Source organism: Rhinoderma darwinii, chromosome 4, assembly GCF_050947455.1.
Source record: "Rhinoderma darwinii isolate aRhiDar2 chromosome 4, aRhiDar2.hap1, whole genome shotgun sequence".
NCBI lineage: Eukaryota > Metazoa > Chordata > Amphibia > Anura > Rhinodermatidae > Rhinoderma > Rhinoderma darwinii.
Window position 1 is genome coordinate 270230435 of NC_134690.1, and position 27703 is coordinate 270258137.

Consider the following 27703-nt stretch of genomic DNA (forward strand, 5'->3'; position numbering starts at 1 on the left):
CACCCACTTGGACTTGTACTTTTAAACACACCCACTTGGACTTTTGCAAGCCTCATTTGCATAACTACAAAAATGGTCATAACTTGGCCAAAAATGCTCGTTTTTTTAAAATAAAAACGTTACTGTAATCTACATTGCAGCGCCTATCTGCTGCAATAGCAGATAGGGGTTGCAAAATCTGGTGACAGAGCCTCTTTAAAGCTCTATTACAAAGTAGAAAATGTAACATATCAAAAGCGATACATGAGAAAAGACAATGTACAATAACAACATCATACATCACATGAAATTACAATATACAAATTGTCAGATCGCATTAACAATATAAAGTACATACTTTAATTTTGTTTCGTTACATATAACGGTAGAACAAATTAACTAATCAATCAGAACCCCCACCCTCCATTACTCAAGGACTCATTAGTTTTTAATCAGATTGCTAAAAGAAAATAGAACATCAGGTCTAAGATCCATATCAGGTGACACCAATAAGCTTCATATACCTCCTCTCCCAACATTCACCGAGACCCCAATCTACTAAGCGTCCCAGCAACATCTCTGTTCAAATACTAGGATGTATAATGAAACAAAGCCATCAAATCCACAATCTCACTTTTTTGGTAAAGCTTACCAATATAGACCTTCCATTTTTTTAAAAATTGGGAAGCTTTGGCTTCCGGTGTACGCTCTGTCTAATTTATCCATGAGTATACATTTTTTCATCTGGTATATAAGGTCAGTAAGTGTAGGTACAAGAGACGTAAGCCATTGGGCCAATAAGCACCGTTTAGCAATCAGCAGAAACACATGAAAGGCTCGTGGTAAACAAGCAAGGTCAGAAAAAAATGTGAAATAAAAGGGGTAAGGGATCCATGGTAAGAGATATTCCCCAAGTATCCTTTATAAACTTTAATATCTCGGTCCAATACGGAACGAGTTTGTAACATCCCCATAGTCCATGAAGAAGGTCCGTTCTGGGAGTGTTACATCTTGGGCAAGCAACCAATCTATCTGGCGCGTTAGGGTGTGGGGGTATATTGAAACCATAAATGGCAAAATGTGTTTCCCGCCATTGCTCATTTACTCCTACTTCTTTTTTACAAACGTATTCGCTCAGTGTCTGTGGGAGGGGTACGGCCTGCCTAGGTGGAGCAAACACTTTCTCCTACCTAATGTCAGCCTACTATTGGCAAATGTACTCAATGAGAAACAGATTTCACGGTGAGTACAAAAATCACAGGCCCAAAGCGGTTGTGTTTTACATCATCGAAAACCAAATCTGTGTTTTTTGCCACAATTAAATACTTTCTTTGAATAAACTAGTTATGAACTTCATGCAGATTTTGAAAATTCAGATTTTTTTTAGCATTACTAATCTAAATAAAAAACAGTTTGAATAAAAAGGTATACAATTAAAGTTCTAAAACAGGGGTGCACAACCCATGGCCAGCATGTAGCCTGGGCTGCCGCTAGCTGCGGCCTCCGCCCTGCTGTACAGAAATATAGCTAATTGCCTGATTAATCAGCTGTCTGTGTATAGATCACTGGGGCCGTCAAAAAACACATTTTAACTGCGACTTGAGAACCCAGCCTTAGGCCTCATGCACACGACCGTAGTGTTTTTCTGGTCCGCAAATTCCAGGACCGTGTTCCGTGAAATGTCGTCTGCAGTTCATCCGTATGTAATCCGCAGTTCATCCGTATGTAATCCGCAAAATGCGGATAAAAAAAAAAAAGCCTAGGTAAAACAGGATGACGACAGAACTCATTCCCGGTCGTCGCCTAGCAACACTTCTGCAAATCCGCAAACTGCGGTTGACACACAGAGGTGTACCCGCATTTTCCACGGGCCCATTGACTTCTATGGGCATGTCCGCATCGAATTTGCGGCCCGTAATAAGACATGTCCTGAGTTTGTGCGGCACGGATTTGCGGACGTGCGGGGACCCGTGAAAACACGGATAGTGTGTATGGACCCATAGAAATGAATGGGTCCGCAATTCTCCCGTGGATTTTCGGGGGAATTGCGGACGCAAAAACACGTTCGTGTGCATGGGGCCTTAGGGGGCATTTACACGAGCGTGTGCGTTTTTGCGCACGCAAAAAACGCTGCGTTTTGCGTGCGCAGAAGGCACTCAACAGCTCCATGTGTCATCACATAGGATGTGCGGCTGCGTGATTTTCGCACAGCCGCCATCATTATGACACTCTGTTTGGATGTTTGTAAACAGAAAAGCACGTGGTGCTTTTCTGTTTTCGTTCATACTTTTGACTGCTGTTGCGCGAATAACGCGCATCCCACGGAAGTGCTTCCGTGTGATGCACGTGATTTTCACGCACCCATTCACTTGAATGGGTGCGTGATGCGCGAAAAACGCACAAATATAGGACCGGTCGTGAGTTTTACGCAGCGGACTCACGCTGCGCAAAAATCACGGGCAGTCTGCACTGCCCCATAAACTGCAACACCACAAGGCCATTAACAATCAAGTTCATCCTGCGGTTTACATAACGTGTTAACGTTATTGTTTGGGTCGTTACGATCGTGGCAAAACCATATATATGTATTTTTTGTTTTCACTATAGAAAAAAATGTTTTATTTAATTTCACTGTGCGCTTTTCTTTTCTAATAAATTTTATAAACCTACTTTTAACTTTTTATTTAGTCTTACTAGGGGACATCATAATGCGATCTTTTGATCGCTTACATAATGCTTTGGTATACTTTGTATACCAAAGCATTCTTGCCTGTAAGTGTAAAACTGACAGGCAATCCATGACCTAATAGCCATGATGCTTCCATGGCAGGCCTGCGGGCCTTTGTTAGGCCCCCGGCTGCCATGGCTGAACAGCAGCAGCCCACATTCACCGGGTTTACGTTAACACAGTTGACCACGGCTTTTTATAGGTTAAATAAAATCTGGAGGAAGCACTGTGTGTGTGTCACTATCTACAGATGGAACTGTGTGGCACACTATCTACAGATGCCACTTTGTGTGGCACAATCTACAGAGGGCACTGTGTACGAGGGACCTGTCACTGTACAAGACACCTGTTACTGTGTCTGGAGATGACTATGTATTCAGGGGCTCTCACTGTGTACGAGGGTCCAGTGGCTGTCACTATGACTGGGGCCCTGTGGATGTATATGTGTACTTGTGCCCTTGTGGGTGGGGACAATTTACATTATGTTTACACGTTCAGTAGATTTTTAGAAATAATTTGCTCAATTTCTGATCTTACCAATCATAACAGCTACTCTGGTCCAAGCCTTTGCTGCTTTGAACAGCGTTTTTGATCATGTGTAAAAATTTCTTTGGTGAAAATGGGATCTGGTAGGGAACATGTATGATGTGGTTTAGTTGTGTGTCGATATTTAAAAATCTAAAATATCCCAAAGAAACAACATCTCACCCATCAAAATTAATGTTTGCCTCCTGTAACCTCTGTTTAGATCATCAGCTCCTTTAAAAGCTATAGGTAATCCAATTATACATTAATCTTCTTTCTCTCAGGATACTGGGTCCAGCCGGTACATCCAGATTTTGCTACATGACTAAGGCCACTGCTTACTCGATTTGCCATTTTTTTTTTCTTCAGCTAGGTTAGGTAATGCCGTAGCAAGCATTATTATTCTAATTCCCCTACTACCGTATACTTACTGAAACAAATGCCTCCTTTTGAAGACCACTAGATGGCAATATATTGCCAATTATACAAAGCATTTGAAATATGTATGTGCAAGTTAATTCTCCTCCAGGAGATGGAAAACAATCTCTCTAGTACGACCTATTGGAGGTGGCCTCCCTGTAAATCAATGTCCACCCCGTAGAAGAGCCTTGAAACATGACAAGTGATTTTAGTCAAGCCAGAGGGGAAAAGAGAAACCCATCTGTATACAGCTGTTTCAGGGTTTTTGTCCCTCATCAGTACAGTGCTGGGTGAAAGGCCTTTCACGTAACGTTCGGGCAATGTAAGCTTCCTTTAATAGGTGGCACTAGAGAGATTAGTTTCTTTCTCCTGGAGGAGAACTAACTTGCATATTTTTTTTTCATAGAGCATTACCTGTAAGTTTCTTTCAATGTTTTTTTAATATCAAATAACATGTACAAAGGTAAGAAACTTTAGTACCTCTAAGTACAATACAATCAATCCAACGTAGTTTGAGAATTGGATAAGCATTTAGTAAAAAAAAAATATTAAACATAAGATCCTTAAATGGGTTTTCTCATCACGGACATTTAGGACATATCCACAGGATATTCCAAGACAAATAGTAGGACAACAGCACACGTCTCCAGATCTTCAAAGTGGTTTTATTGTCAAAACATCCACGACAAACCGGCAACGTTTCGACCCATAGTGAGTGTGGGGTCTTTGTCTATGTGCTGCTTCAAAACCTTCTATTTTTCTTCATATCCACAGGATATGTCATAAATGTCAGATAGATGCGGGTCTCACCTCTGGACCCGCACCTGCACCTATCTCTAGAACGGGGTTTCCTACACCCCGTTCTACCTTTTCTGCTCCCTCTGCCTCCCGGCCATTTCCTGACTATATGGCTTGACAAAGACCCCACACTCACTATGGGTCGAAACGTTGCCTGTCTGTCGTGGATGTTTTGACAATAAAACCACTTTGATCATCTGGAGACGTGTGCTGTTGTTCGACTATTTTACTTGATATCCTGTGGATATGTCATAAATGTCCCTCATGGGAAAACCAGCATTCCTCGAGAACTACATATGCGAGAAGTCTCCTTCTCACACTTGAGAAGGGTCCTTTTACACCAGCCAATATGGCCGTAAAAACAAGCGCCGGTCAACAAGACAGTCCGTTGATCGGCATTCGTTTGCTCCTTTCACAAGGAGCTATGATCAGTAATGTATGGGGATGAGCACTCGTTACTACGATCGTTTGTCCCCATGCATTTCCATCACGTTGGCAGCGCTTTACGTAATTACTATGCATTTTCATCACGTTGGCAGCTTTTACATAATTAATATGGTCCCATTGCATTAAACTGATAAAAATATTACATTTATTTCATTCACTCTGTATGGTCTTCACTGTCATTTGAGTAATTTAAAGGATATGTAAACCTTTGAAGACTTTGTTGTTGTTTTTTTTGTTTTTTTACTAAAACAGTGTATTTTAGTGTTTTGTGCAACTTTGTAATTTTTTATTAGAAATAATTTTAACTTTTTCAGATACAGCTTCTTGTATCCTGGATGAATAGAAGCTGTGTCTTGCGCTGAAACCTGAATCCGCCATGTTAGCGGGACTGATGGCTTTAGTGACAGCGGGATTGAGGTTTCAGCGCACGATACAGCTTCTATGTTTCTGAGATACATAGAAGCTGTAGCTGAAAAAGTTAAAAATGTATTACAAAGTTGCACAAGAAACTAAAATACACTGTTTTAGTAAAAAGAAAAAAAATCTTCAAAGGTTTGCATAGCCTTTAAAGTAGTAGCAGTTTAGCAAAAAAAATAAGTGAATAAGAAATGTTCATCCCTATCTCATGGATTACAGTGTAGATTTGTTTTTAACCCCTTAATGACACGGGCAATTTTGGCCTGGAGTTTCTTCTTTTCATCCAGGCGCTCATAATTTATTTATTTTTTATTCGACGTAGCTGTATTAGAATTTTTTGTGCGATACAAGTTGTACTTTTATGTAGGTGCCATTTTGGTATGTTTACATTATTGTTTCATTTATAAAAATAAAAATATTTTGGCAAAAATGCAGAAAAAAGCTGCATTTTTCTTATTTTTTGTGGTGATTTGTTGTGCAGATTGTTACGGTCGTGGTGATACCATATATGTGTATATTATTTTATGCTTTGGGACCTATGCACTTTTTTTTTTTAGTTTAACATTCCTTTTTTTTTATTTTTTTTTTTATTTTTCCTATTTTTTATTTCCATAGGCAGAGTTTTATTTTTTAACTTGAATGTACTGGCATATATCCTATATGCCAGTACATTAGCCTGTGTACTAATAGTACACAGGCAGTTGTTAGAGCATACCTAACAAGAAATATGGTTAGACTGCTATATATCTATATGACCATTATGCCCTAACAGGAAATATGTTCAGACAACCCTGGGGTCCTTTAATGTACCCTGGGCTGTATGGTATGTCCCTTGATTGCGTCACAGGAATACCTTGTGATACCATCAAAAAGGACCCCCCTTCTCATTTTGCTTTTGAATGCCTCGATCAGCTTTGATCGCAACATTCAGGGGGTTAACAGCGGAGAGACGTGATTTCTCTGATCTTCACCATTAGAGCAGGGCTGCGGCTGTATACAATAAGTGTGGGTATGACATCTGTGCAATCCAAACTGCATAGCTAGACTGTTAAAGTGGAACTTCCATAGCTAGACTGCTGTTCTAGTGGGAGGTTCTAACTACATAGCTAGACTGCTATTATAGTGGGAGGTCCGGATTACAAAGCTAGATTGCTAGACTGCTGTTATATTCATAGGTCCAGACGACGTAGCTAGACTGCTGTTATAGTGGAAGGTCCAGACTAGACAGCAAAACTGTTGTTGTATGGGGAGACCGGTGTTTCTCAATCCTTCTAGGTGTGGTACCCCCTAGTCAAAAAGATTTGAACTAAGTACCTCCAAAACTATGCTCGATTGCGATATTAAGCTAACATTACACTGAGATGTTGCAATTAGTGCAAATTGATGCATAAATCAATCACAAGTAATGAAATACAACAGGTGTAAAAAGCAACACAATAGAAAGATTGTCACTCATCAATGTGGAGCTTCAAAGTTTACTCTAATTTATACCGCTCACTGGTGCATGCGTTAAAGAAAGGCCAAAACCACAGGAAGGCACCAACCAATTTTTGCATGCAAATTGGGGATTCTATTGGTATATAATTTTCCATCCCTCTATACTAACTTTACATGTCACAGAAAAATCTATTTTCTTTCAGTGATTAAAAAATAAAATGCAGCAAAAAGCACAAATTGATCACAAAGTGTGAACACAGCCTGAGCCTGATCAATAACTGCAATTCCCTAATCTTTATCCAATGCGTTAACGAATACAGATTTTTGTATTTTTTTTAGTGGAACCAGTTGGAAAAGATCATTATAGTGACAGTCAGTGGATGAAAATGTATTTTCTGTCTGAGGAAAATCTTTTCCATCCATCAGATATATTTTAGAAATTATTTTCTAGTGATCGGATTTTACACTAAAGATCGGATACATAAAGCAGGGGCGTAGCTAGGGGGGCCCGGGCGCAACTAGGTGGTAGGGAAGTGGGTGCGGCAAAGCAGCTGATCGCGGACACCTGCAGCAGCGATCAGCGTTAGAGCCAGTAGTTCAAGGGGGGGGGGGGAGAGTGGCGCTATTCATGAAGGGGGGGGGGGGGGAGTGTGGCGCTATTTACGAAGAGGGGGGGGGGGGGGGAGTGTGGCGCTATTTACGAAGAGGGGGGGGGAGTGTGGCGCTATTTACGAAGGGGGGGGAGTGTGGCGCTATTTACGAAGGGGGGAGTGTGGCGCTATTTACGAGGGGGGCAGTGTGGCGCTATTTACGAAGGGGGGAGTGTGGCACTATTTACAAGGGGGGGGAGTGTGGCGCTATTTACAAGCAGGGCAGTGGGCTGTGTGTGCCACTAGTTACAAGGGGGGGAGTGTGGCGCCATTTACAAGGGCGGGAGGATTGTGCTATTTACAAGGGGGGCAGAGGGCCGCACACAGCCCGATCTCCAAGGGGGCAGTGTGGCGCTATTTACAAGGGGGGGGGGTTCCGCTATCTACAAGGGGGGGCTGTGTGCCGCTGTTTGCAAGGGGGGCTGTGTGTGGCACTATATACAAGGGGGGCTGTGTGTGGCGCTATCTACATCACGGGGCTGTGTGTGGCTCTATCTACAACAGGGGGATGTGTATGGCGCTATCTACAAGAGAGAGGCAGTGTGTGGCACTATCTACAAGGGGGGGGTGGCGCTATTTACAAGGGGGCTGTGCGGCACAATCTACAAGAGAGAGGCTGTGTGTTGCGCTATTTACAAGGGGGGCTGTGTGGTGATATTTACAAGGGGGGCTCTGTGTGGCGCTATCTACAACAGGGGGCTGTGTGCCATTAACTACAAGGGGGGGTTGTGTGTGGAGCTATCTACAGGGGGCTGTGTGGCGTTATATACAAGAGGGGGGGCTGTGTGTGGCGCTATCTACAGGGGACTATTGTGTGGCCTCTTTAATTTATTTTAATTTAGTTTTATGTGAACTCCCTTATATAACTATATCGCTTGTAAAATGTAAAAATGGTTTTATGCTTTAGTTACATTTAAAAAATTGTGAAAAAAAATGACACCTTGGTGATTGGTAGAGAAAGCAAACATGACGAGAGGGAAGGAGATGTCGGGAAATAAGTTGGGGGGGGGGGGGCGCCAATCTGAATCTTTGCCCCTGTTGCAGGTGAACCTAGCTACGCCTCTGATGGAAAGGATAGGGACAGTGTAAAATGTATGAACTTTATTGTTGTTTGTGTGTGGTGCAAGTGCTTGGTGTGATGCTGGTAAACTCTCGGTTCGAGGAGTCCATAAACGGGCTAAGGTGCAGAGGGGTGATTAGATGAGCTAAGGCCTCATGCACACGACCGTAGTGTTTTTCTGGTCCGCAAATTCCAGGACCGTGTTCCGTGAAATGTCCTCCGTAGTTCATCCGTATGTAATCCGCAAAATGCGGATGAAAAAAAAAAGCCTAGGTAAAACAGGATGACGACAGAACTCATTCCCGCTCGTCGCCTAGCAACACTTCCGCAAATCCGCAAACTGCGGTTGACACACGGAGGTGTACCCGCATTTTCCACGGGCCCATTGACTTCTATGGGCATGTCCGCATCGAATTTGCGGGCCGTAATAAGACATGTCCTGAGTTTCTGCGGCACGGATTTGCGGACATGCGGAGACCCGTGAAAACACGGATAGTGTGTATGGGCCCATAGAAATGAATGGGTCCGCAATTCTCCCGTGGATTTGCGGGGGAATTGCGGACGCAAAAACACGTTCGTGTGCATGGGGCCTAAGGCTTAACTCAGTCCTTTTCTAAAAAAAGAAAAGTCCTCCCCATATGTGAGAGAGCAAGTATGCTCCCTAATTGATGATGGTGGGGGAGCGATAACATCACGAAAAGTTCATGTTATCCCTCCCCCATCTACAGTCATAAAGGGACAGGGGGATGATTATCGCTTCTCCTCTCCCTGCACACTGCCAGCCCATCCACTGCTGGTCCCCCTATCCTCCACACAGGCTGAAATGGGAGCTGCAATTATAAGCTCCAATTTCAACTTGCTTTATCTCCTGGATCATAGATGAGATTCTTAGTTTTCAAACAAGCCCTGGATCACAGCTGTATCTATGATGCAGCCTGAGTTACAGCAGTTAGTGGCAAGGAAGTATCAGATATACGTCTTTGACTATTTAAATGCCTTCCTTCCTGTCGTATGAGATACGTCTTTGGCAGGGAAAGGGTTCATGCCACCATTCAGTATCCAATCCAGGTTGTAAAAATGCAGTGGTTTTATGGAAATCGTAGGTTAACCAGAAGTGTGATGTGTGGAGACAGCCCGACTATACACTGGGTGCCTGGCGTTTACCCCATACTGTGGGTTGAGAACCACTGGTTAAAACTACATAGCTAAACTGTTATTATAGGGGGGAGGTTCAGACTATATAGCAAGATTGCTATTATAGGGGAGGTCCAATCTGCACAGCATGACTGATATTATTGGTGAGGTCCAGAAAATGTTACTGTTAAAAGCAAGACCTTTTCCTGAAAGCTTAAAAGGCGAATCTTAAAGGGGTTTACCTTGTAAAATGGATGGCCTACCAGCATCCTCGCTGATCAGCTGCATGAAGTGTCCGCGGCGATCCAGCGAGCACCGTGTCCCCTTCATTGTTTACTCTAGCACAGCACATTTGGTTGTAACTAGTCTGTAACTTTCTCATTCACTTGAATCGAACTGAGCTGCTGCACCGCGGCCCCTTCATGAAGCTGATCGGCAGTGGTGACCAAAGTCTGACCCCCACTAATCAGATATCGTCATCATTATTACAGTCGGGGGAAACCCCCCCCCCCCCCTTAGGTTATATTTCATTGTATTCATACAGTATAAAACTATATAAGTGTATTTCTTTTGTATGTGCTAATGATTTTTTTTTCTGTCTTGTAGTGTATGAAATTCCTTCTGGTCAGTATCTCGGAGAGCTTCATGGTCACCTTAATGTTGTCTATGACCTTTGCTGGTCGAAAGATGACCATCATTTGGTATCCGCTTCATCTGATGGTACAGTCAGGTCAGTTTGATTTTGGATTTGAATTTTTCGATCCACAATTTGTGTTTTTATGCTTCTATACTGTACAACACGAATACATTTGATAAAATAATGATCAAAGATTTTAAGGACAAATAAAAGGAAGGGCCTTAGAAACGCCCCCAAATGTTTCTTTTTTTGCGGGGCACATAGGGCTTTCATAAAAATAGAAATTGGAGCTGATATCAAATAATAATTTTTTTTCTATTTACTTTTTAAGTTAAATTCACCCCCATATATTCATTTTCCCATGCATAGTGATGCCAAATATGTGTGACATCGTGTAATATATGACGTCGCTACGGTGCTGAGAACAATGAACCTATTTGATTTTAATTGTGTGTCTCTCCCTAAACTTTGGATGCAACATCTGTATATGAATCATAATCATTCAGGTAAAGATTTTTTTTTAGTGAAGGCTCAAAAAGAGATGGGACTAGGGTAGAACAACAAGAAATTGGTGGCCAGGTTAATTATGTTTGGGGTACCGTACATTCTGCGTGACAGATAAATATTATCCTTATGTCTGAGCACCTGAGGCCAATGCAAAATGCGTTAATGTCACACAAGATTTCTAATATTGATGCGTGTTGATTTCGATAGCTGTACACTTTTTTGGGGGGAGGGGTGCTTTTCTTTTGTGCTATATATTTTTTCAGCTATGAGGGATCAGTTTAGCAGGGAAAAGTCTTAATAGGAGCGCCTTTTTCGCCTTTGTGATTATTTTCTCCTGTCACAGTATGCAGGAGCATGCAGTACCATTAACCCATTCATTTACATAGGGTGGGAGGTCATTGAATAAGATTTGCCAGCTTTGTGAAACATAAGTAAAAAATGGCATACTCCTCTTTTTAAGTTCTCAATGCTCCAGTGTACCCCCACCAGTCTCTATTTGCCTTGCTTAAGCATTGATAAGCCGTGCCGCCACAAGACTGATACCTCCAATTACTGGGCACAGTGCCCACGTGCTGTACATGCTGACTGCTTCGGCAAGTGATTGGCTAGAGTAGTCAGGTGACTACGTCATGTCAATGCTTCACAAGGTAAGCAGAGGCAGGTGGGGGACCATGGGGCCGGTGACGCTGGAGCGGCAGGGAATTTGAAAGATTAGTATATGCATTTTTACTTATGTTGGGCTCTGTTCAAGCCTCGTTTTTTCCCTTCTTTCAGAGGTATACGTCGTATACGCAGTATTCCCTAACGTATATCTCCAATGGAAGGCTGCAACGTATGTTACTGTATAGGCATACAGTGGCATATGTCGCCCATTGACTCCAATTGTTAAAACAACGTATACTAGGTGGTATATGGCTTTTAACTGTATGCCTCTGCATAGGAACACGGACTATGCTTTACTAATCAGTAAAAAATGGTATGCCGACACGTACCAGTCCGGCGTATTCCAAAAGGACTCTTTTGGCATATTCCGCCTGCAGGTGGCCCTAAGAATATGTTTTCCATATGTACCGGGAGCTTTCCTGGCACATATGTCGAACGTAGGGCATAAAAACAAAATGTGAACTGAGCCCTGTAACTTTTGTGGCTACCAAATTCTTTTTTTTTTTTCAAGCCTGGAAAACACCTTTAATTCCGTCTGACAACCAATGATATTGAATTACAATTATCTTACATCTACAAACCTTATATGTATTTTTTTTTTCTTTTTACAGTTATTGTTATTAGTCTGCTTTCACGTGTTCTGATAATCCGGCATCCTCAGGATTACCGAGGTGCTGGTTTATCAGAAATTTTATTCAAGTGAATAGGGTTGATCTCAAATACCAGACACAGCCCATGGACAAGAGTGCTGTTTCGCACAACAGCTTTTGCTTTGAAACAAAGCAAGCGCACAATATGAAGGACCATTCGTATTGAGTAGCTGGAATAACTGAACAACATATCTATATTTCAGAAAATGGGTGCCAAAATCACTGCTAAATTATATTAACATTTTTCGATTTTAACAATATAGTATGTAGTAATATTCCAATATTTAGCCTATACATTCCAGTAATAAGATGGTTCCTAAACCTATTAGTTTAGTGAAATTGAATACTATAAAATTACCTTTTTTTTTTTTTTTGTTTTTTTGTTTTTTTTACATAAAGTAAATTGCAACACTCTAATTTTTATGTCATCTTTGTTTTCCCTACAGACTGTGGAGAATTACAAATGAGGCTTCATCTGCCTTTAAAGTTTTACCCCACCCTTCTTTTGTATACACAGCTAAATTCCACCCCATGTCTGATCATATAGTTGTGACTGGATGCTATGATGCAGTCATTAGGGTGTGGAATGTAAAAGTGAAACAGATCAATGGTCAACTACTACAGGAGTTTGATGGTCATAAAAGTTTTATCAATTCACTGTGTTTTGATGCCGAAGGTAAGTTTTTTATTTTTATTTTTTTTGTTTTTTTTTGTTAGAGAGCAACATTCTCCTGAAGTACTTTTAAACCCCTTATAAATACATTGTCATTACAATAGGTCTTCATACTGCCCAAAGAAATGGAATGAACGTTTATAATTAGTTGGAGGCTATTTAGGGAATAATATTTTGCTCGTATAAGTAAGCTTACGTTTCACAAACCATTTTATTTCTGTCTAGTCTTTATTTGAAATTAAAGTTTGAACGTAATAATACAAAATTAATTTTTAAAAAGACTAGGTGTTTGAGTGAATTATACATATAATGATACTTACAATGTGGTAGATCAGGACTTAATGCGTGGCTCCAGTGATCTACATAAAAACTACTTAGGATATGCACTTCAATGTGTAAATTCAAGTTTCTAAACTAAAATTAAAAAAAATTGGTGCTCTATGCTGCATACTCAATTCTGCATCCTCCATTCATTACAATATATGGAGCAGAGAAGACAGGGAGACTTGAATTACTGCTGAGAGAGATCGAGATATAACTACAATAACTTGAATATCCTACCCAAACAGGGCATTACAAGCTGTCTGATCTCAACTTTGACCATGACTGGTTTGCAGCTTCACTGTATCTGTAACATGGAGGATAACTTTCTGTTAGTCAAATAGGAAGAAGTAGAGGTCTGCAGCAAACGTCTGAGCATTGAAGGGAAAGGCCTCACAAGGGAGGAGCGCTCTCCATGCCCCTATCACATGTGACTGACAGCTGCTATCTATCTACATGTTTAAACGGCAGCCCCTCAGTCACTAATGATCGAGGCAGGGAGAGCACTCCCATCATGTATACAGTGGACTCACAACTGAATCCGCTTTATTCTTTGTTGGGGTCTACTAGTCTAATGGCACATTAATTTTGGTGTAGTTTGGGCCCTTAGTTCAGTGGACCTGTCCCAATAGTAAACAGTGCCCTTAAACAGTGAAGCATGATACGATGACAGATCGACTTCGAATAAGTTTACTGTAAATTATTTATACCAACCGATTATATAACACTTTCTAAAACTGGGCCCTTTGTGTTGTTTTCACAGTGGAGAACAAAATCAAATGCTTTGTAATTGCCCTCTTCTCCCTCACAGCTCACTCTTCATAACCGTAAAAGTACAAGTATAATGCTCTATTCTGTAGTCCCAGGTAATTTACTCATGGGTACATAGCTTAAAAGAGTATCATTAATTAAGTATGCTTTAGACAGGTGCCCACATTTTAACATGAGTAAAATAGCCCTGGAGTCATATTCAGTAAACTTCTTACTGTGTTGATTTTGGCTTTCTCACTAGTGAATCTGTCTTTAAAGTAACAATAGTAGATCGTATCAGAATTTTTTTTATTTGCTTAAGAAATAAAGTAATACACAAAATTTCAAATATAAGCTTAAATATCTGCTGTGAGACTTAAAGTATTTTTTTTGCTAAGGCTGCCTGTTATCTTAACCGAAGTACTTAAATGTGACAGCCTTATGTTTTGTATCGCTAGCAATATAAGTTTTTGTCATACCTATGTTACTGCTCCACCGCCATCTTTTTATTTCATTTTCTCCTTCCCTCCGGTCTGGCTATGGCTGCTCCAGCGTGAGACTTGTGTTCCCATGCAAGTCCCTCCTTCCTACAACTCCCATAATGCCTCCTACAGAGGAGAAACAGCTAGAGGCGTGTCTCTAGTTCAGTTCTTCCTCCCGATCTTCCAGGACCGTGACTGTAAGTTCTACATGATATTTTCAGGGAATCCCAACAACTAAAATAAGAAAATGTTCCCTTTAGATAGTGCCCATATAGCACCACACATTCCCTGTAAAAATCGCCACCCTGCCCCTGTAGAAATAGCCACCCTGCCCCTGCAGAAATGGCCACCTTGCCCCTGTAGAAATGACCACCCTGCCACTGTAGAAATTGCCACCCTGCCCCTGTGGAAATTGCCACCCTGCCCCTGTGGAAATTGCCACCCTGCCCCTGTGGAAATTGCCACCCTGCCCCTGTGGAAATTGCCACCCTGCCCCTGTGGAAATTGCCACCCTGCCCCTGTGGAAATTGCCACCCTGCCCCTGTGGAAATTGCCACCCTGCCCCTGTGGAAATTGCCACCCTGCCCCTGTGGAAATTGCCACCCTGCCCCTGTGGAAATTGCCACCCTGCCCCTGTGGAAATTGCCACCCTGCCCCTGTGGAAATTGCCACCCTGCCCCTGTGGAAATTGCCACCCTGCCCCTGTGGAAATTGCCACCCTGCCCCTGTGGAAATTGCCACCCTGCCCCTGTGGAAATTGCCACCCTGCCCCTGTGGAAATTGCCACCCTGCCCCTGTGGAAATTGCCACCCTGCTCCTGTGGAAATCGCCATCTTGCCCCTGTAGAAATTGCCACCCTGCTCCTGGGGATAGCGCCACACACATCCCCCCCCTGAAAATCCCACTCCACCCCATTCTGTAGTTACCACCATTTGGACTCACTATGGCAGCGGAATCCCCAACCAGAGTGATGCCGACACTGTGGTCGGGACTCCTGCCCCTGACGTCACTGTCCATATATGGACAGTGACGTCAGTGGCTCTCTCGTGGAGGCATTCCCCTGTCAGAGCGTCGGCAATGCTTCTGACAGGGATTCCACTACTGTAGGAGACATGACCACAGCGTCAGCACCCGAGTGGGCCTCCCACACTTGACTGGGTTCGCTGGGTGCTGACGCCTGCCCTATGGCTGCACTAAAGGGGTTACTTGCAATCATGTGCAGAAAGCATTTCATGATTGCAAGTAACATTTAGTAGGCTATATACTTACCGGGTCGGCTCATTCATTGGACTAGTATGAAGCTGGATGGAGTCCGCTGCTCCAGGTGGAAGGAGTGGAGCGGCCATGGGGCAGGGAAGACACGGGAGCAGAAGGAGAGCAGCCTCTCACCAATATTCACGATGTAGTTCACATCGGCCCGACGTTGCATGAAACTGCCTTCCGGTATGGCCACTAAGTATAGAAGCTTTTGGTGAGTCTCATTGCGGTCACGTGGTGTTGGACACGCAACAATACAAGGGGAATTACACAATTAAACAGGACAAGAGTAAACATGATAGATTAAAGGGTGATCTATGCATGCACTGTCCTATATAATAATAGAAAAGAAAAATGCTTGGGAGTTCTTCTTTAACCCAATCATAACAACCGACAAAAAGTCAAAAATTGTACGTTAAACTTACATTATATTTATTATTAGATCATTTGCAAAGACACCGTAAAAAATGACTAATAAAAACAGGAGATAAAATATTACTTGCACTGAAAGCAGACACCAAATGGAGAATCGCTAACCATTTTACATCTAGTTCAAAAATATCTAAGGCTAAGTTCACACTTGTGTTTTATAATCCGTTACCCTGATCAGTTTTTAGATCAGAATAATGGATAAAAACGGATCCTTTAACTGGCGTCTTAATGACTCCCTTTTGTCATCTAAAGATACTTTCGCACATGTTGAAGAGGCTGTTAAGGAATACTTTGACCTGAATGTGGGTTCTACGTCTTCCCCGATTATATTGTGGAAAGCGCATAAAGCTACACTGCGGGGGGCCCTCATTAGGTTGGGTTCAATTAAAAAGAAAAATAGAGAAAGGAAGATAGCGGATTTATATAGTACGTTAGAACAAAAATAATGTACTTGGAAACAGGACCCCTCGCTTGCAAATAAAACGTCAGTGGATGCCACTAAATTGGAGCTAGATCTTCTATTAACAGAGCAGGTAGAACGAAAGCTAAGATGGTCCAAGCAGCGCTATTATTCGCAAAGTAATAAACCGGGTAAACTCCTAGCTCGTCAATTGCGGGTTCCTGTCTCGCCAAAAGAACCTATTAGATTAAGGACAGCCTCAGGTACGGTTACAGCAGACCCAAACAAGATTACTTCTCTATTTCAAAATTTACTCTCCAATTTATATTCCTCACCTCCACCACTTGACCCCTTGAGGGCTTGTTTGCCAATCTGACCTTCCCGGATATCACTCCCTCCAACCTTGAAGCCTTGGAGGCTGAGATATCCGAGACAGAGGTCCAGGCGGCCATCAAGGAGTTGAAACCCTCCAAATCTCCTGGTCCTGACGGTTTCTCCCCATTATATTATAAAAAACTCTCCCCATTACTAACCCTGTATTTAACTCAACTCTTTAATGCTCTCAGAATCGGTGCAACCCCTCTCTCGCCAACCCTCCATGCCCATATCGCTATGATCCCCAAACCCCAAAAGGACTCACTCCAAATTACCAATTACAGACCAATATCCCTCTTAAAGAGGCTCTGTCACCAGATTTTGCAACCCCTATCTGCTATTGCAGCAGATGGGCGCTGCAATGTAGATTACAGTAACATTTTTATTTTTAAAAAACGAGCATTTTTGGCCAAGTTATGACCATTTTTGTATTTATGTAAATGAGGCTTGCTAAAGTCCAACTGGGCGTGTATTATGTGTGTTACATCGGGGCGTTTTTACTTATTTTACTAGCTGGGCGTTCTGACGAGAAGTATCATCCACTTCTCTTCAGAACGCCCAGCTTCTGGCAGTGCAGACACAGCGTGTTCTCGAGAGATCACGCTGTGTCGTCACTCACTTCCTGCCCCAGGTCCTGCATCGTGTCGGACGAGCGAGGACACATCAGCACCAGAGGCTACAGTTGATTCTGCAGCAGCATCGGCGTTTGCAGGTAAGTCGATGTAGCTACTTACCTGCAAACGCTGATGCTGCTGCAGAATCAACTGTAGCCTCTGGTGCCGATGTGGCCGACACGATGCAGGACCTGGGGCAGGAAGTGAGTGACGTCACAGCGTGATCTCTCGAGAACACGCTGTGTGTCTGCACTGCCAGAAGCTGGGTGTTAATGAACAGAAGTGGATGATGCTGATTCGTCAGCATCATACACTCCCATTCCTAACGCCCAGCTAGTAAAAGAAGTAAAAACTCCCTGATGTACGCACATAATACACGCCCAGTTGTACTTTTACTGTAAACACGCCCAATTGTACTTTTGCAAGCCTCATTTGCATAAATACAAAAATGGTCATAACTTGGCCAAAAACGCTCGTTTTTAAAAAATAAAAAACGTTACTGTAATCTACATTGCAACGCCTATCTGCTGCAATAGCAGATAGGGGTTGCAAAATCTGGTGACAGAGCCTCTTTAAACACCGATATTAAAATTCTGGCCAAAATACTGGCAACTAGAATTAACGGCTTCCTTGACGCGATTATCCATGGGGACCAAGCTGGCTTCGTCCCAGGCAGACAAACAAGTGACTTATATCTCTAATTCACGTGGCTCGCAAGAGGAATGTGGCTTCGATGCTCCTTTCGCTCGATATTCAAAAAGCCTTTGATACAATATCCTGGTCCTACATGGATTTCGCCTTGGGGAAGTGGGGCTTCGGAGGCCACTTTATGTCTTGGGTGCACGCCCTCTATTCTAATCCCACTGCCAAAGTTTATTATGCGGTATATCAGTCTGCTCCTTTCCCTATTGAACGAGGCACCAGACAATGATGTCCTCTATCTCCTATTCTATTCATCCTGGCCCTTGAACCCCTGGCCATGATGATTCGTCAAAATCCGAACATCAGAGGATTGGAATTAGCGGGCGTGCACCACAAACTGTCTCTCTTTTCGCAGACGACATGCTACTCATGCTCTCCCAAACCATTATCTCCCTTCCCAACTTAATGCAAACCCTATCTGACTTTGCTTCAATTTCAGGACTCGCCATAAACCCCACAAAATCTATCGCATTAAACATTAATCTTTCTCAGCAAACCCTACACTCACTATGTAGCCACTTTCCCTTCCAATGGGCCAGGCAATCATTGAATTACCTGGGTATTCACCTGACCACCTCTTACGACCAGCTGTACTCTGCCAACTATCCCTCCCTTATTCGCTCTCTTACATCTTCTCTGACATCATGGCAATCCACCTATCTCTCTTGGGTTGGGCGCATATCTGCAGTCAAAATGACCATCCTCCCAAGGCTTCTTTACCTGTTCCAAACCCTGCCAGTCAAAGTCCCGCCACACATATTACGTCTCCTTCAAAACCGTATTTCTTCTTTTATTTGGTGGGGCGCGCGTCCTAGAATATCCAGGTCTACTCTCTGCTCACCAAAACTGGATGGGGGACTGGGTATCCCTAACATTTCTAAATATTACCAAGCAGCTATGATAACATCCCTAACTAAATTGCATGTTTCTGTGAATATGCCTCTATGGGTGTACCTGGATATTCCGGAGGTATCGCCAACCCCGATCCAATCTTTGCCCTGGTTGCCCACCTCCCTACGCTCTTCCCATCTCTCCCCCTCACTTGCTCATATTTTAACGGTTTGGGACTCCATCAAATACTCTAGCAGATTCATTTCTCCGCATCTTCCCCTCATCTCTCTGTGGCATAACCCTCTGTTCTTTCCAGGCGCAGACAACTACCACGCCTTTAAGTGGTGGTGGTCGAGCGGCATACTTAGAATTCACCACCTTCTCACGCCCTCTCACTCTCGGATTCTCTCGTTCTGTGAACTCCAGACCTCTAAGCAGATTCCTAGTGGCGAGTTGTTCAGATATCTGCAGCTCAAGAACTGGATTACTTCTCTCCTCCACAACAAGGCTGCCTCTGACTCTTGCTCTCAGTTCGAGAGAATCTGTGAAACCTGCCCAAACACTAGAGGGGTCATATCTGTCTTATATAAATGGCTCCTTAGCAACCCTACACCTGTTCCTCATACATATGTAGACCGATGGCACTGGGACTTGGGGACGACTCTCGAACTAGCAGAGTGGCGTAATATTTGGAACATAGTTTCGCATTGTTCTATTAACACGAATATTCTAGAATCGGCCTATAAAGTCATGATGCGGTGGTACCTGGTCCATAGCCGAATTGCGCGTGCATTTCCCGCTTACCCTGCCTCGTGCTTTCGTGGCTGCCCCGCGCCCGGTGACATGCTCCACATATGGTGGTCTTGCCCTAGGCTCCCTAGATTCTGGAGCAGGGTTTTTGGTCTTGCCCAGAGTCTGTTTGGTATAATTTTACATAAAGACCCCAAGTTAGCTCTCCTTCACCTCAAACCCCCTAAGCTAACGCATACGCAATTTCGGTTGTTTTCTTACATCCTTTTGGCTGTTAAAATGACTATTGCCCACTCTTGGAAAAAGCACTCTGTTAGCTTTGCATGTGTCAAAACCAAAATGGACCAAATATTTGTGAATGAAAAGCTTACCAGTATCTTACTGGATAGTGTTGCTAGCTTCGAGTCGCTCTGGCTGCCCTGGATCACTTACGCCTACTCCCACCTGCCTACCGCTATGATCACGGCTTATTAAATTCAGCGACTTTTTTCCTCCTAGATCTCCGACTGACCCTCCCCCCTTACCTTTCCCGTTTTTCCGCCCCCCCCCCCTTTTTTTTTTTTTTTTTTTTCGGTTCAATTCCTTCTATCCATTTTCTACATTGTTTTTTTTTATTGGGTGTCATTACCACTACAGCCATGGCTGTTTGACATATTGTCTAGATCACTGCTATATTAATCGCTGTGTGTAATGTACTTTTCTTTTGTGTTCACGCCATACAGTCCTTTATTTTGTTGTAAAAATCTCAATAAAATTTGTTGAAAAGAAAAATGGATCCTTTAAATCTCATTGATTTTAAAGGGATATTTTTCGTTTCTTCTGTTTGCGTCCATTATGTTAGTCATCTGAGATAAAAGTGCAGAGTACAGGACTTTTTTTTTTTTTCTCCGTTCAAAAAAACAGATGTCTAATGGATGGTTAATTTTTTATCATTTGTGTCAATGTAAAATGGACACAAACATTGAAATCCGTTTGCATCCGTTATTTTGATTTTAATGGGATTTTTAACGGATCCGTTTCTATCCTTATTCTGATCTAAAAACGGATGAGAGTAGCGGATTATGCAATGCAAGTGTGAACTTAGCCTTAAGCATTACTTAAAAATGGCAATTGCCAGTTATTACATAGTTATCTTAATAGTAGCTGCATAGTAAGAAAAACATATACAGACCAGTGGCCACCACCTGCTCCCAGAAGAAGTAACGGAGAAACATGCGTTGGGCACGCGATCGCCACTGGTCTGTATACGCGTTTTAAAGTCAGAATGCATGGCTAGGTGTTTGATTTGATACACCTGTCCCAATGGGACTGAATGAAAGAACTGAATTCAATGATTAAGAGGTGTGTCCCAGTACTTTAGTCCATATACATTATGCTGGGCCAGGGACAATTGACATCACAGGGACGACATGTTCTGCATTTTATGTTTACACAGAATACTGGGTGAGATGAAGTCATACATTCTAGTTTGATGAACTCCTTTGCAACCACCCGCTGTCTTTTGACGGCTGGCGGTGCTGGTCCCCAGTCCACAGCAATGTCTTTTGGCGTCACTGTAGAAGAGGCTTAGGAGCGCTCCAGTGAGTGCTCATCCTCTAAGCAGGAGCGGTTACTAACAGCTCCTGAACTTCGAGAAGCCTCCTGAATACAGCTGGGATCGGAAAAAAACTCAGACCCCAGCTGTTAATCCCTTTGTTCACGATAGACTGTGACCGCGGCATGATCAAAGGGGACTCTATCAGTTTCGGGTGATGCGATTAGAGACTGGGGGAACCATCTGTAGTCAGCCCTGGGGACCTAGAAACGACCCCAGGGCTGTCTGTTCAGTAAGCCTGCTGTTAGGGTATATTATGTGTTGTTGTAACAGCAGCCTGTGTCATAGTGACACATTATAATGTATTGGCATACAGGAGTATGCTAATACATTAGAAGTATAAGGGCCTGCTCACATCAGCCTTGCCCTTCCGTTAAGGGGTTTCGTCAGAGGTTTCCGTTGGGTTAACCCTTCAACGGAAAGACAAACTGAAACATTAGCTTCCGTTTCCCTCACCATTGATCTCAATCGTGACGGAAACGTTGCTAAAGGTTTCCGTTTGTGACAGGGTTTTGTTGTTTTGATGGTATCAATAGCGCTGTCGACTGCGCTATTGGTTCCGTTACCTTTCCGTTGAGGGGTTAACCCGACGAAAACCTCAGACGGAACCCCTCAACGGAAGGGCAACGCTGATGTGAACAGGCCCTAAGTTCTAAATAAGCTTATCCTTTTATGGGATTTAAAAAAAAAAAAGTAACAAAGGGATTTATTTAGCATAAAATGTGTTCTGTTGTCCATATATTACATAAAAACAAAAACCTCCACATATTAGGTATCTACACGCCCGTAATAACCTAAAGAATTAATTCAACAGGTTATTTAGCGGGAAAGGTGAACGGGGTAAAAATAAACAAAACAATGCTGAAAAATCGCTTTTTCCTATATTCACATGGCAAAAATAAATTATATAATTTACACAGTAAGTTTTTTCTACCCCCAATCTGCACAGAATTTGTCCCGCATAAAACAAAGCCTTATACAGCACGTCAATGATAAAAATAAAAATTTATGGCTGCAGAAAATCAGAGAGGCAAAAACGAAAACATGTAGCTGGTCATTAACCCTTTCCCGAGCTATGACGAAAATGAACGTCATGGTCGGCTGCTAGATTGCGCATCATGATGTTCATTTTCGTCAGTATTTCAAACTGTCACTCTGTGTAAACACAGAGGGACAAGCCCGCGCTGACAGCTGTCCTAGACAGCTGACACATCAGTCTTGCCGGTCAGCGGATCATCACCGCTGCTTTCGGCAATTAACCCCTTAAATGCGGTGACGGATTGCCGTCGCTGCATTTAAGTGGTTTGAAGCACATCGGCAGCCCCCACTAAGTGATTGTGGGGGCTGCCGATGCTTGTTGTGGCAATCGGAGGCTAGACAATGGCGTCCGGGTTGCCATGTACGGGAGCCTTGGAGAAGCAGCCTCCGGTCGGTGCTCCTCGGCTTCCTGTCAGAGTGAAAGTTACGTCACAATGATCGAGTACATCACACTACGTGTGTAGTGTAATGTACTCTAGCAGCTATCAAAGCTGCAAGTCTCGTAGTCCCCTAGTGGGACAAGTAAAAATAAGTAATAAATGTTTAAAAAAAAAAAAGTGTAAAAATGAGTTATACGTTCTATAAACACAAAATCCTTTTTTTTCCTATAATAAGACTTTTATTAGAGAAAAAAAATGAACACGTTAAAGTACACATATTTGGTATCACCGCATTCGTAACGACCCAATCTATAAAACTATAATGTTATTTTTCCCGCACGATTAACACCCCAAAAAAAATCAATAAAAAACGACAGAATCACAATTTGTTTGGTCCCCACCCCTCCCAAAATAAAGAATAAAAAGTGATCAAAAAGTCGCATGTACCCAAAAATAGTACCAATAAAAACTTCAATCCGTCCTGCAAAAAGAAGCCCTTACACAGCTTTTTTGACTAAAAAATAAAAAAATAATGGCTCTCAGAATATGGTGACACAGAAAATATTTTTTTTTATAAATAAGTGATTTTATTGTGCAAACGCTAAAAAAAGGAAAAAAACCTATATACATATGGTATCGCCGTAATCGTACCAACTCGCAGAATAAAGTAAAAATTTCATTTATAGCTTACGGTGAACGCTGCAAAAAAAAAAAAAAACTTTGTCAGAATTCCTGGTTTTTGGTCAGGATTGAATAAAAAGTGATCAAAAAATTGAATGTACCCCAAAATGGTACCAATGAAAACTACAGATTGTCCCGCAACAAATAAGCCCTCACACGACTCCGGTGCTGAAAAAATAAAAAGTTCTGGCTTTCAGAATATGGCGATGCAAAATGTGTTTCAAAAGCAGATAAGATCGGGCGCTATTTATCAGTGCGATACCGGCCACATATCTATGAAATATTATTTATTTACCCCATTATTATACCCTCTTATTATGCCCTGATGTACCCCGCACAGATTACATATGCCCCCACAGTATAAATTGAAATACCAGCAAAACCCCAAACAAAACTACTACCAAGCAAAATCTGCACTCCAAATGCAAAATGGCGCTCCCTCCCTTCTGAGCCCTGCAGCGTGCCCAAGCAGCAGATTGCGCCCACATATATGGCATCGCCATACCCGGCAGAACCCGCTTAACGTTTTATGAGGTATATGTCTTCTGTGGCACAAACTGGGCACAACATATTATGCACTAAAATGGCATACCAGTGGAAAATTGCAATTTTCACTTTGAACCATCTGCTGTGCATTAACCTCTTTGCACACTATGACTTAATTGCCCGTCATGGTGCGGGGATTATTGTATGGAGCCGGCTCACGTGCTGAGCCCGCTCCATACGCTGAGGGTGTCAGCTGCGTATTACAGCTGACACCCGGGACTAACGGACAGGTACAGCGATTGCTCTGTTACAGAAGCCTGTAAGAATAACAATATACTGCGATACATTAGTATTGCAGTGTATTGTACCAGCGATCCAATGATGGCTGGATCAAGTCCCCTAAGGGGATTAATAAAATGTGTAGAAGAATTAAAGTTATTAGTAGTGAGAATTTATTTTTTAAAAGTTAAAAAAACAAAACCTTTTCCCATTTTTCTTCTAAAGTAATGTAAAAAAAATTAACAAAATTGGTATCCCTATGTCCGTAAAAGTCTGAACTATTACAATATACCATTATGTAATTTGCACGGTGAACACCTTAAAAAATGTAAAAATTGAAACCGCCAAAATGGCAGTTTTTTTTTTTTTTTTGTCACCTTCGCTCTAAAAAAAAATGTAATACAACTTTTTAATCACTTTTTATGTACCAAAAAATGGTACCAATAAAAACTACAGCTCCTCCCGCAAGAAATAAGCCCTCATACCACTCTATTGATGGAAAAATAAAAAAAGTTATGGCTCTTGGAAGGCAGGGAGTGAAAATCTAAAATAAGAAAGCAAAATATGGATCAGTCCTGAAAGGGTTAATTCATTTATAATGAAAAAACGTATGACCACATATGGCGTATTTTCGTAGTCGGGAGAAATTGCTTTATAAAAAATGCTTTTTTTTTCCTCCTTTATCCCTTGTGAAAATGAGAAAATTCAACATTTTAGTGGAAAAAATGTTGATATTAATTTTCGCGCCCTAATTCTAATAAACTCTGCAAAAGACCCGTGGGGTCTAAATGCTAGCTATACCCCTAGAAAAATTCCTTGAAGGTTTTTCCAAAATGGGGTCACTTTTGGTGGGTTTCCACTGTTTTGGTCCCTCCAGTGCATTGCACATGCGACATTGCACCGAAAACCATTCCAGCGAAATCAGAAATCCAAAATCCAAATGGCGCTCCTTCCCTTCTGAGCCCTGCTGTGGGTCCAAACAGCAGTTTATTACCACATATGGGGTATTGTCGTAATCGGGAGACATTGCTTTACAAATGTTGGGGTGCATTTTCTTCGTTATTCTTTGTAAATATTTAAAATTTCTATGTTTCAGAAAAAAAGTAGATTTTAATTTTTACAGGCTAATTCCAATATATTTAGTGAAAAACCTGTGCGGTCAAAATGCTAACTATACCCCTAGATAAATACCTTAAGGGGTCTAGTTTTCTAAATGGGGTCGTTTATGGGGAGTTTCTATTGTTCTGGCAGCTCAAAGCTTCTCCAAATGTACAGTGGGGCCTAAAACATTTTCAAGCAAAATAAGAGTCCTGAAAGCCTCCGGGTGCTCCCTTCCTTTGGGGCCCTGCCGTGTGTCCAAACAACGCATTAGGGCCACAATGTGGGTATTTTTGAAAACAGGAGAAATAGGGTGTTAGATTTTGTGGTGTGTTTCTTCATTTTCATGTTCGCTTTACAAAGAAATCGCTCTTCAAACTGATACTTTTATGAAAAAAGTGCAATAAATTTTTTTTTTCACCTGCTATGCATTAAATTTAGCAAAAAACTGTGGGGTCAAAATACTTACTACACCCCTAGATAAATACCTTAAGGGGTCTAGTTTTCTAAATGGGGTCATTTGTGGGGGTTTCCATCATTCTGAGACCTATGAGCCTCTGAAAACCTGGCTTGGTGCAGGAAAACAAAATGTACTTCAAAATTTATAAAATTATTATTTAATTTGTAAGTCCTCTAAATTGCTGCCAAAATTAGAGTAAAGAGATGGAAATATATATTTAATTAAAAAAATTGTACAGTACACTACCGTTCAAAAGTTTAGGGTCACTTAGAAATTTCCTTATTTTTGCAAGAAAAGCACAGTTATTTTCAATGAAGATAACATTAAATTAATCACAAATACACTCTATGCATTGTTAAAGATGCTCTGTCACCAGATTTTCAAACCCCTATCTCGTATTGCAGCAGATTGGCGCTGCAATGTAGATTACAGTAACGTTTGTTTTTTTCAAAAACGAGCATTTTTGGCCAAGTTATAAGCATTTTTATATTTATGCAAATGAGGCTTTCTTAAGTACAACTGGGCGTGTTTAAAGTTCTGTCCAAGTGGGCGTGTATTGTGTGTGTACATCTGGGCGTTTTTACTTGTTTTACTAGCTGGGCCTCTATACACCTATGTAGATATTGCATTAAAAACCAGACGTTTGCAGCTAGAATAGTCATTTAGCACAGGCTCTGTCACCAGATTTTCAAACCCCTATCTCCTATTGCAACAGATCGGCGCTGCAATGTAGATAACAGTAACGTGTTTTTTTTTCAAAAACGAGCATTTTTGGCCAAGTTATGACCATTTTTATATTTATGCAAATAAGCCTTTCTTAAGTACAACTGGGCGTGTTTAAAGTTATGTCCAAGTGGGCGTGTATTGTGTGTGTACATCTAGGCGTTTTTACTTGTTTTACTAGCTGGGCGTTATGAATAGAAGTGTATAATGCTGACGAATCGGCATCATCCACTTCTCTTCGTTACCACCCAGCTTCTGGCAGTTCACAGACACACAGCGTGTCCTTGCGAGATCACGCTGTGACGTCACTCACTTCCTCCCACAGGAACTTCATTGCGTCGGATGAGCGAGGATACGCTGTGTGTCTGAACTGCCAGAAGCTGGGTGGTAACGAAGAGAAGTGGATGATGCTGATTCGTCAGCATCATACACTTCTATTCACAACGCCCAGCTAGTAAAACAAGTAAAAACGCCCAGATGTACACACACAATATACGCCCACTTGGACATAACTTTAAACACGCCCAGTTGTACTTAAGAAAGACTCATTTGCATAAATATAAAAATGGTCATAACTTGGCCAAAAATGCTCGTTTAAAAAAAAAAACAAAACACGTTACTGTTATCTACATTGCAGCGCCGATCTGCTGCAATAGGAGATAGGGGTTTGAAAATCTGGTGACAGAGCCTCTTTAATGTGCTAAATGACTATTCTATCTGCTAACGTCTGGTTTTTAATGCAATATCTACATAGGTGTATAGAGGCCCATTTCCAGCAACCATCACTCCAGTGTTCTAATGGTACATTGTGTTTGCTAACGGTGTTCGAAGGCTAATGGATGATTAGAAAACACTTGAAAACCCTTGTGCAATTATGTTAGCACCGCTGTAAACAGTTTTGCTGTTTAGAGGAGCTATAAAACTGACCTTTGAGCTAGTTGAGAATCTGGAGCATTACATTTGTGGGTTCGATTAAACTCTCACAATGGCTAGAAAAAGAGAGCTTTCATGTGAAACTCGACAGTCTATTCTTGTTCTTAGAAATGAAGGCTATTCCATGCGAGAAATTGCCAAGAAACTGACTATTTCCTACAACGGTGTGTACTACTCCCTTCAGAGGACAGCACACACAGGCTCTAACCAGAGTAGAAAGAGAAGTGGGAGGCCCCGCTGAGCAACAAAACAAGTACATTAGAGTCTCTAGTTTGAGACACAGACGCCTCACAGGTCCTCAACTGGCAGCTTCATTAAATAGTACCCGCAAAACAACAGTGTCAACGTCTACAGTGAAGCGACTCCGGGATGCTGGCCTTCAGGGCAGAGTG

General features: G+C 42.0%; 1 protein-coding gene across 4 annotated transcripts in view; it reads left to right on the forward strand.

Moving 5' to 3' along the window:
• Window positions 1-27703, forward strand: part of AHI1 (Abelson helper integration site 1) — a 242704-nt gene that overhangs the window by 44603 nt on the left and 170398 nt on the right. For all 4 annotated transcript variants that reach the window (XM_075862504.1, XM_075862503.1, XM_075862501.1 and 1 more), the window contains exons 12-13: window positions 10202-10325; window positions 12499-12728. In XM_075862504.1, the coding sequence (XP_075718619.1) occupies window positions 10202-10325; window positions 12499-12728 (354 nt within the window). The remainder of the gene's footprint in view (window positions 1-10201; window positions 10326-12498; window positions 12729-27703) is intronic.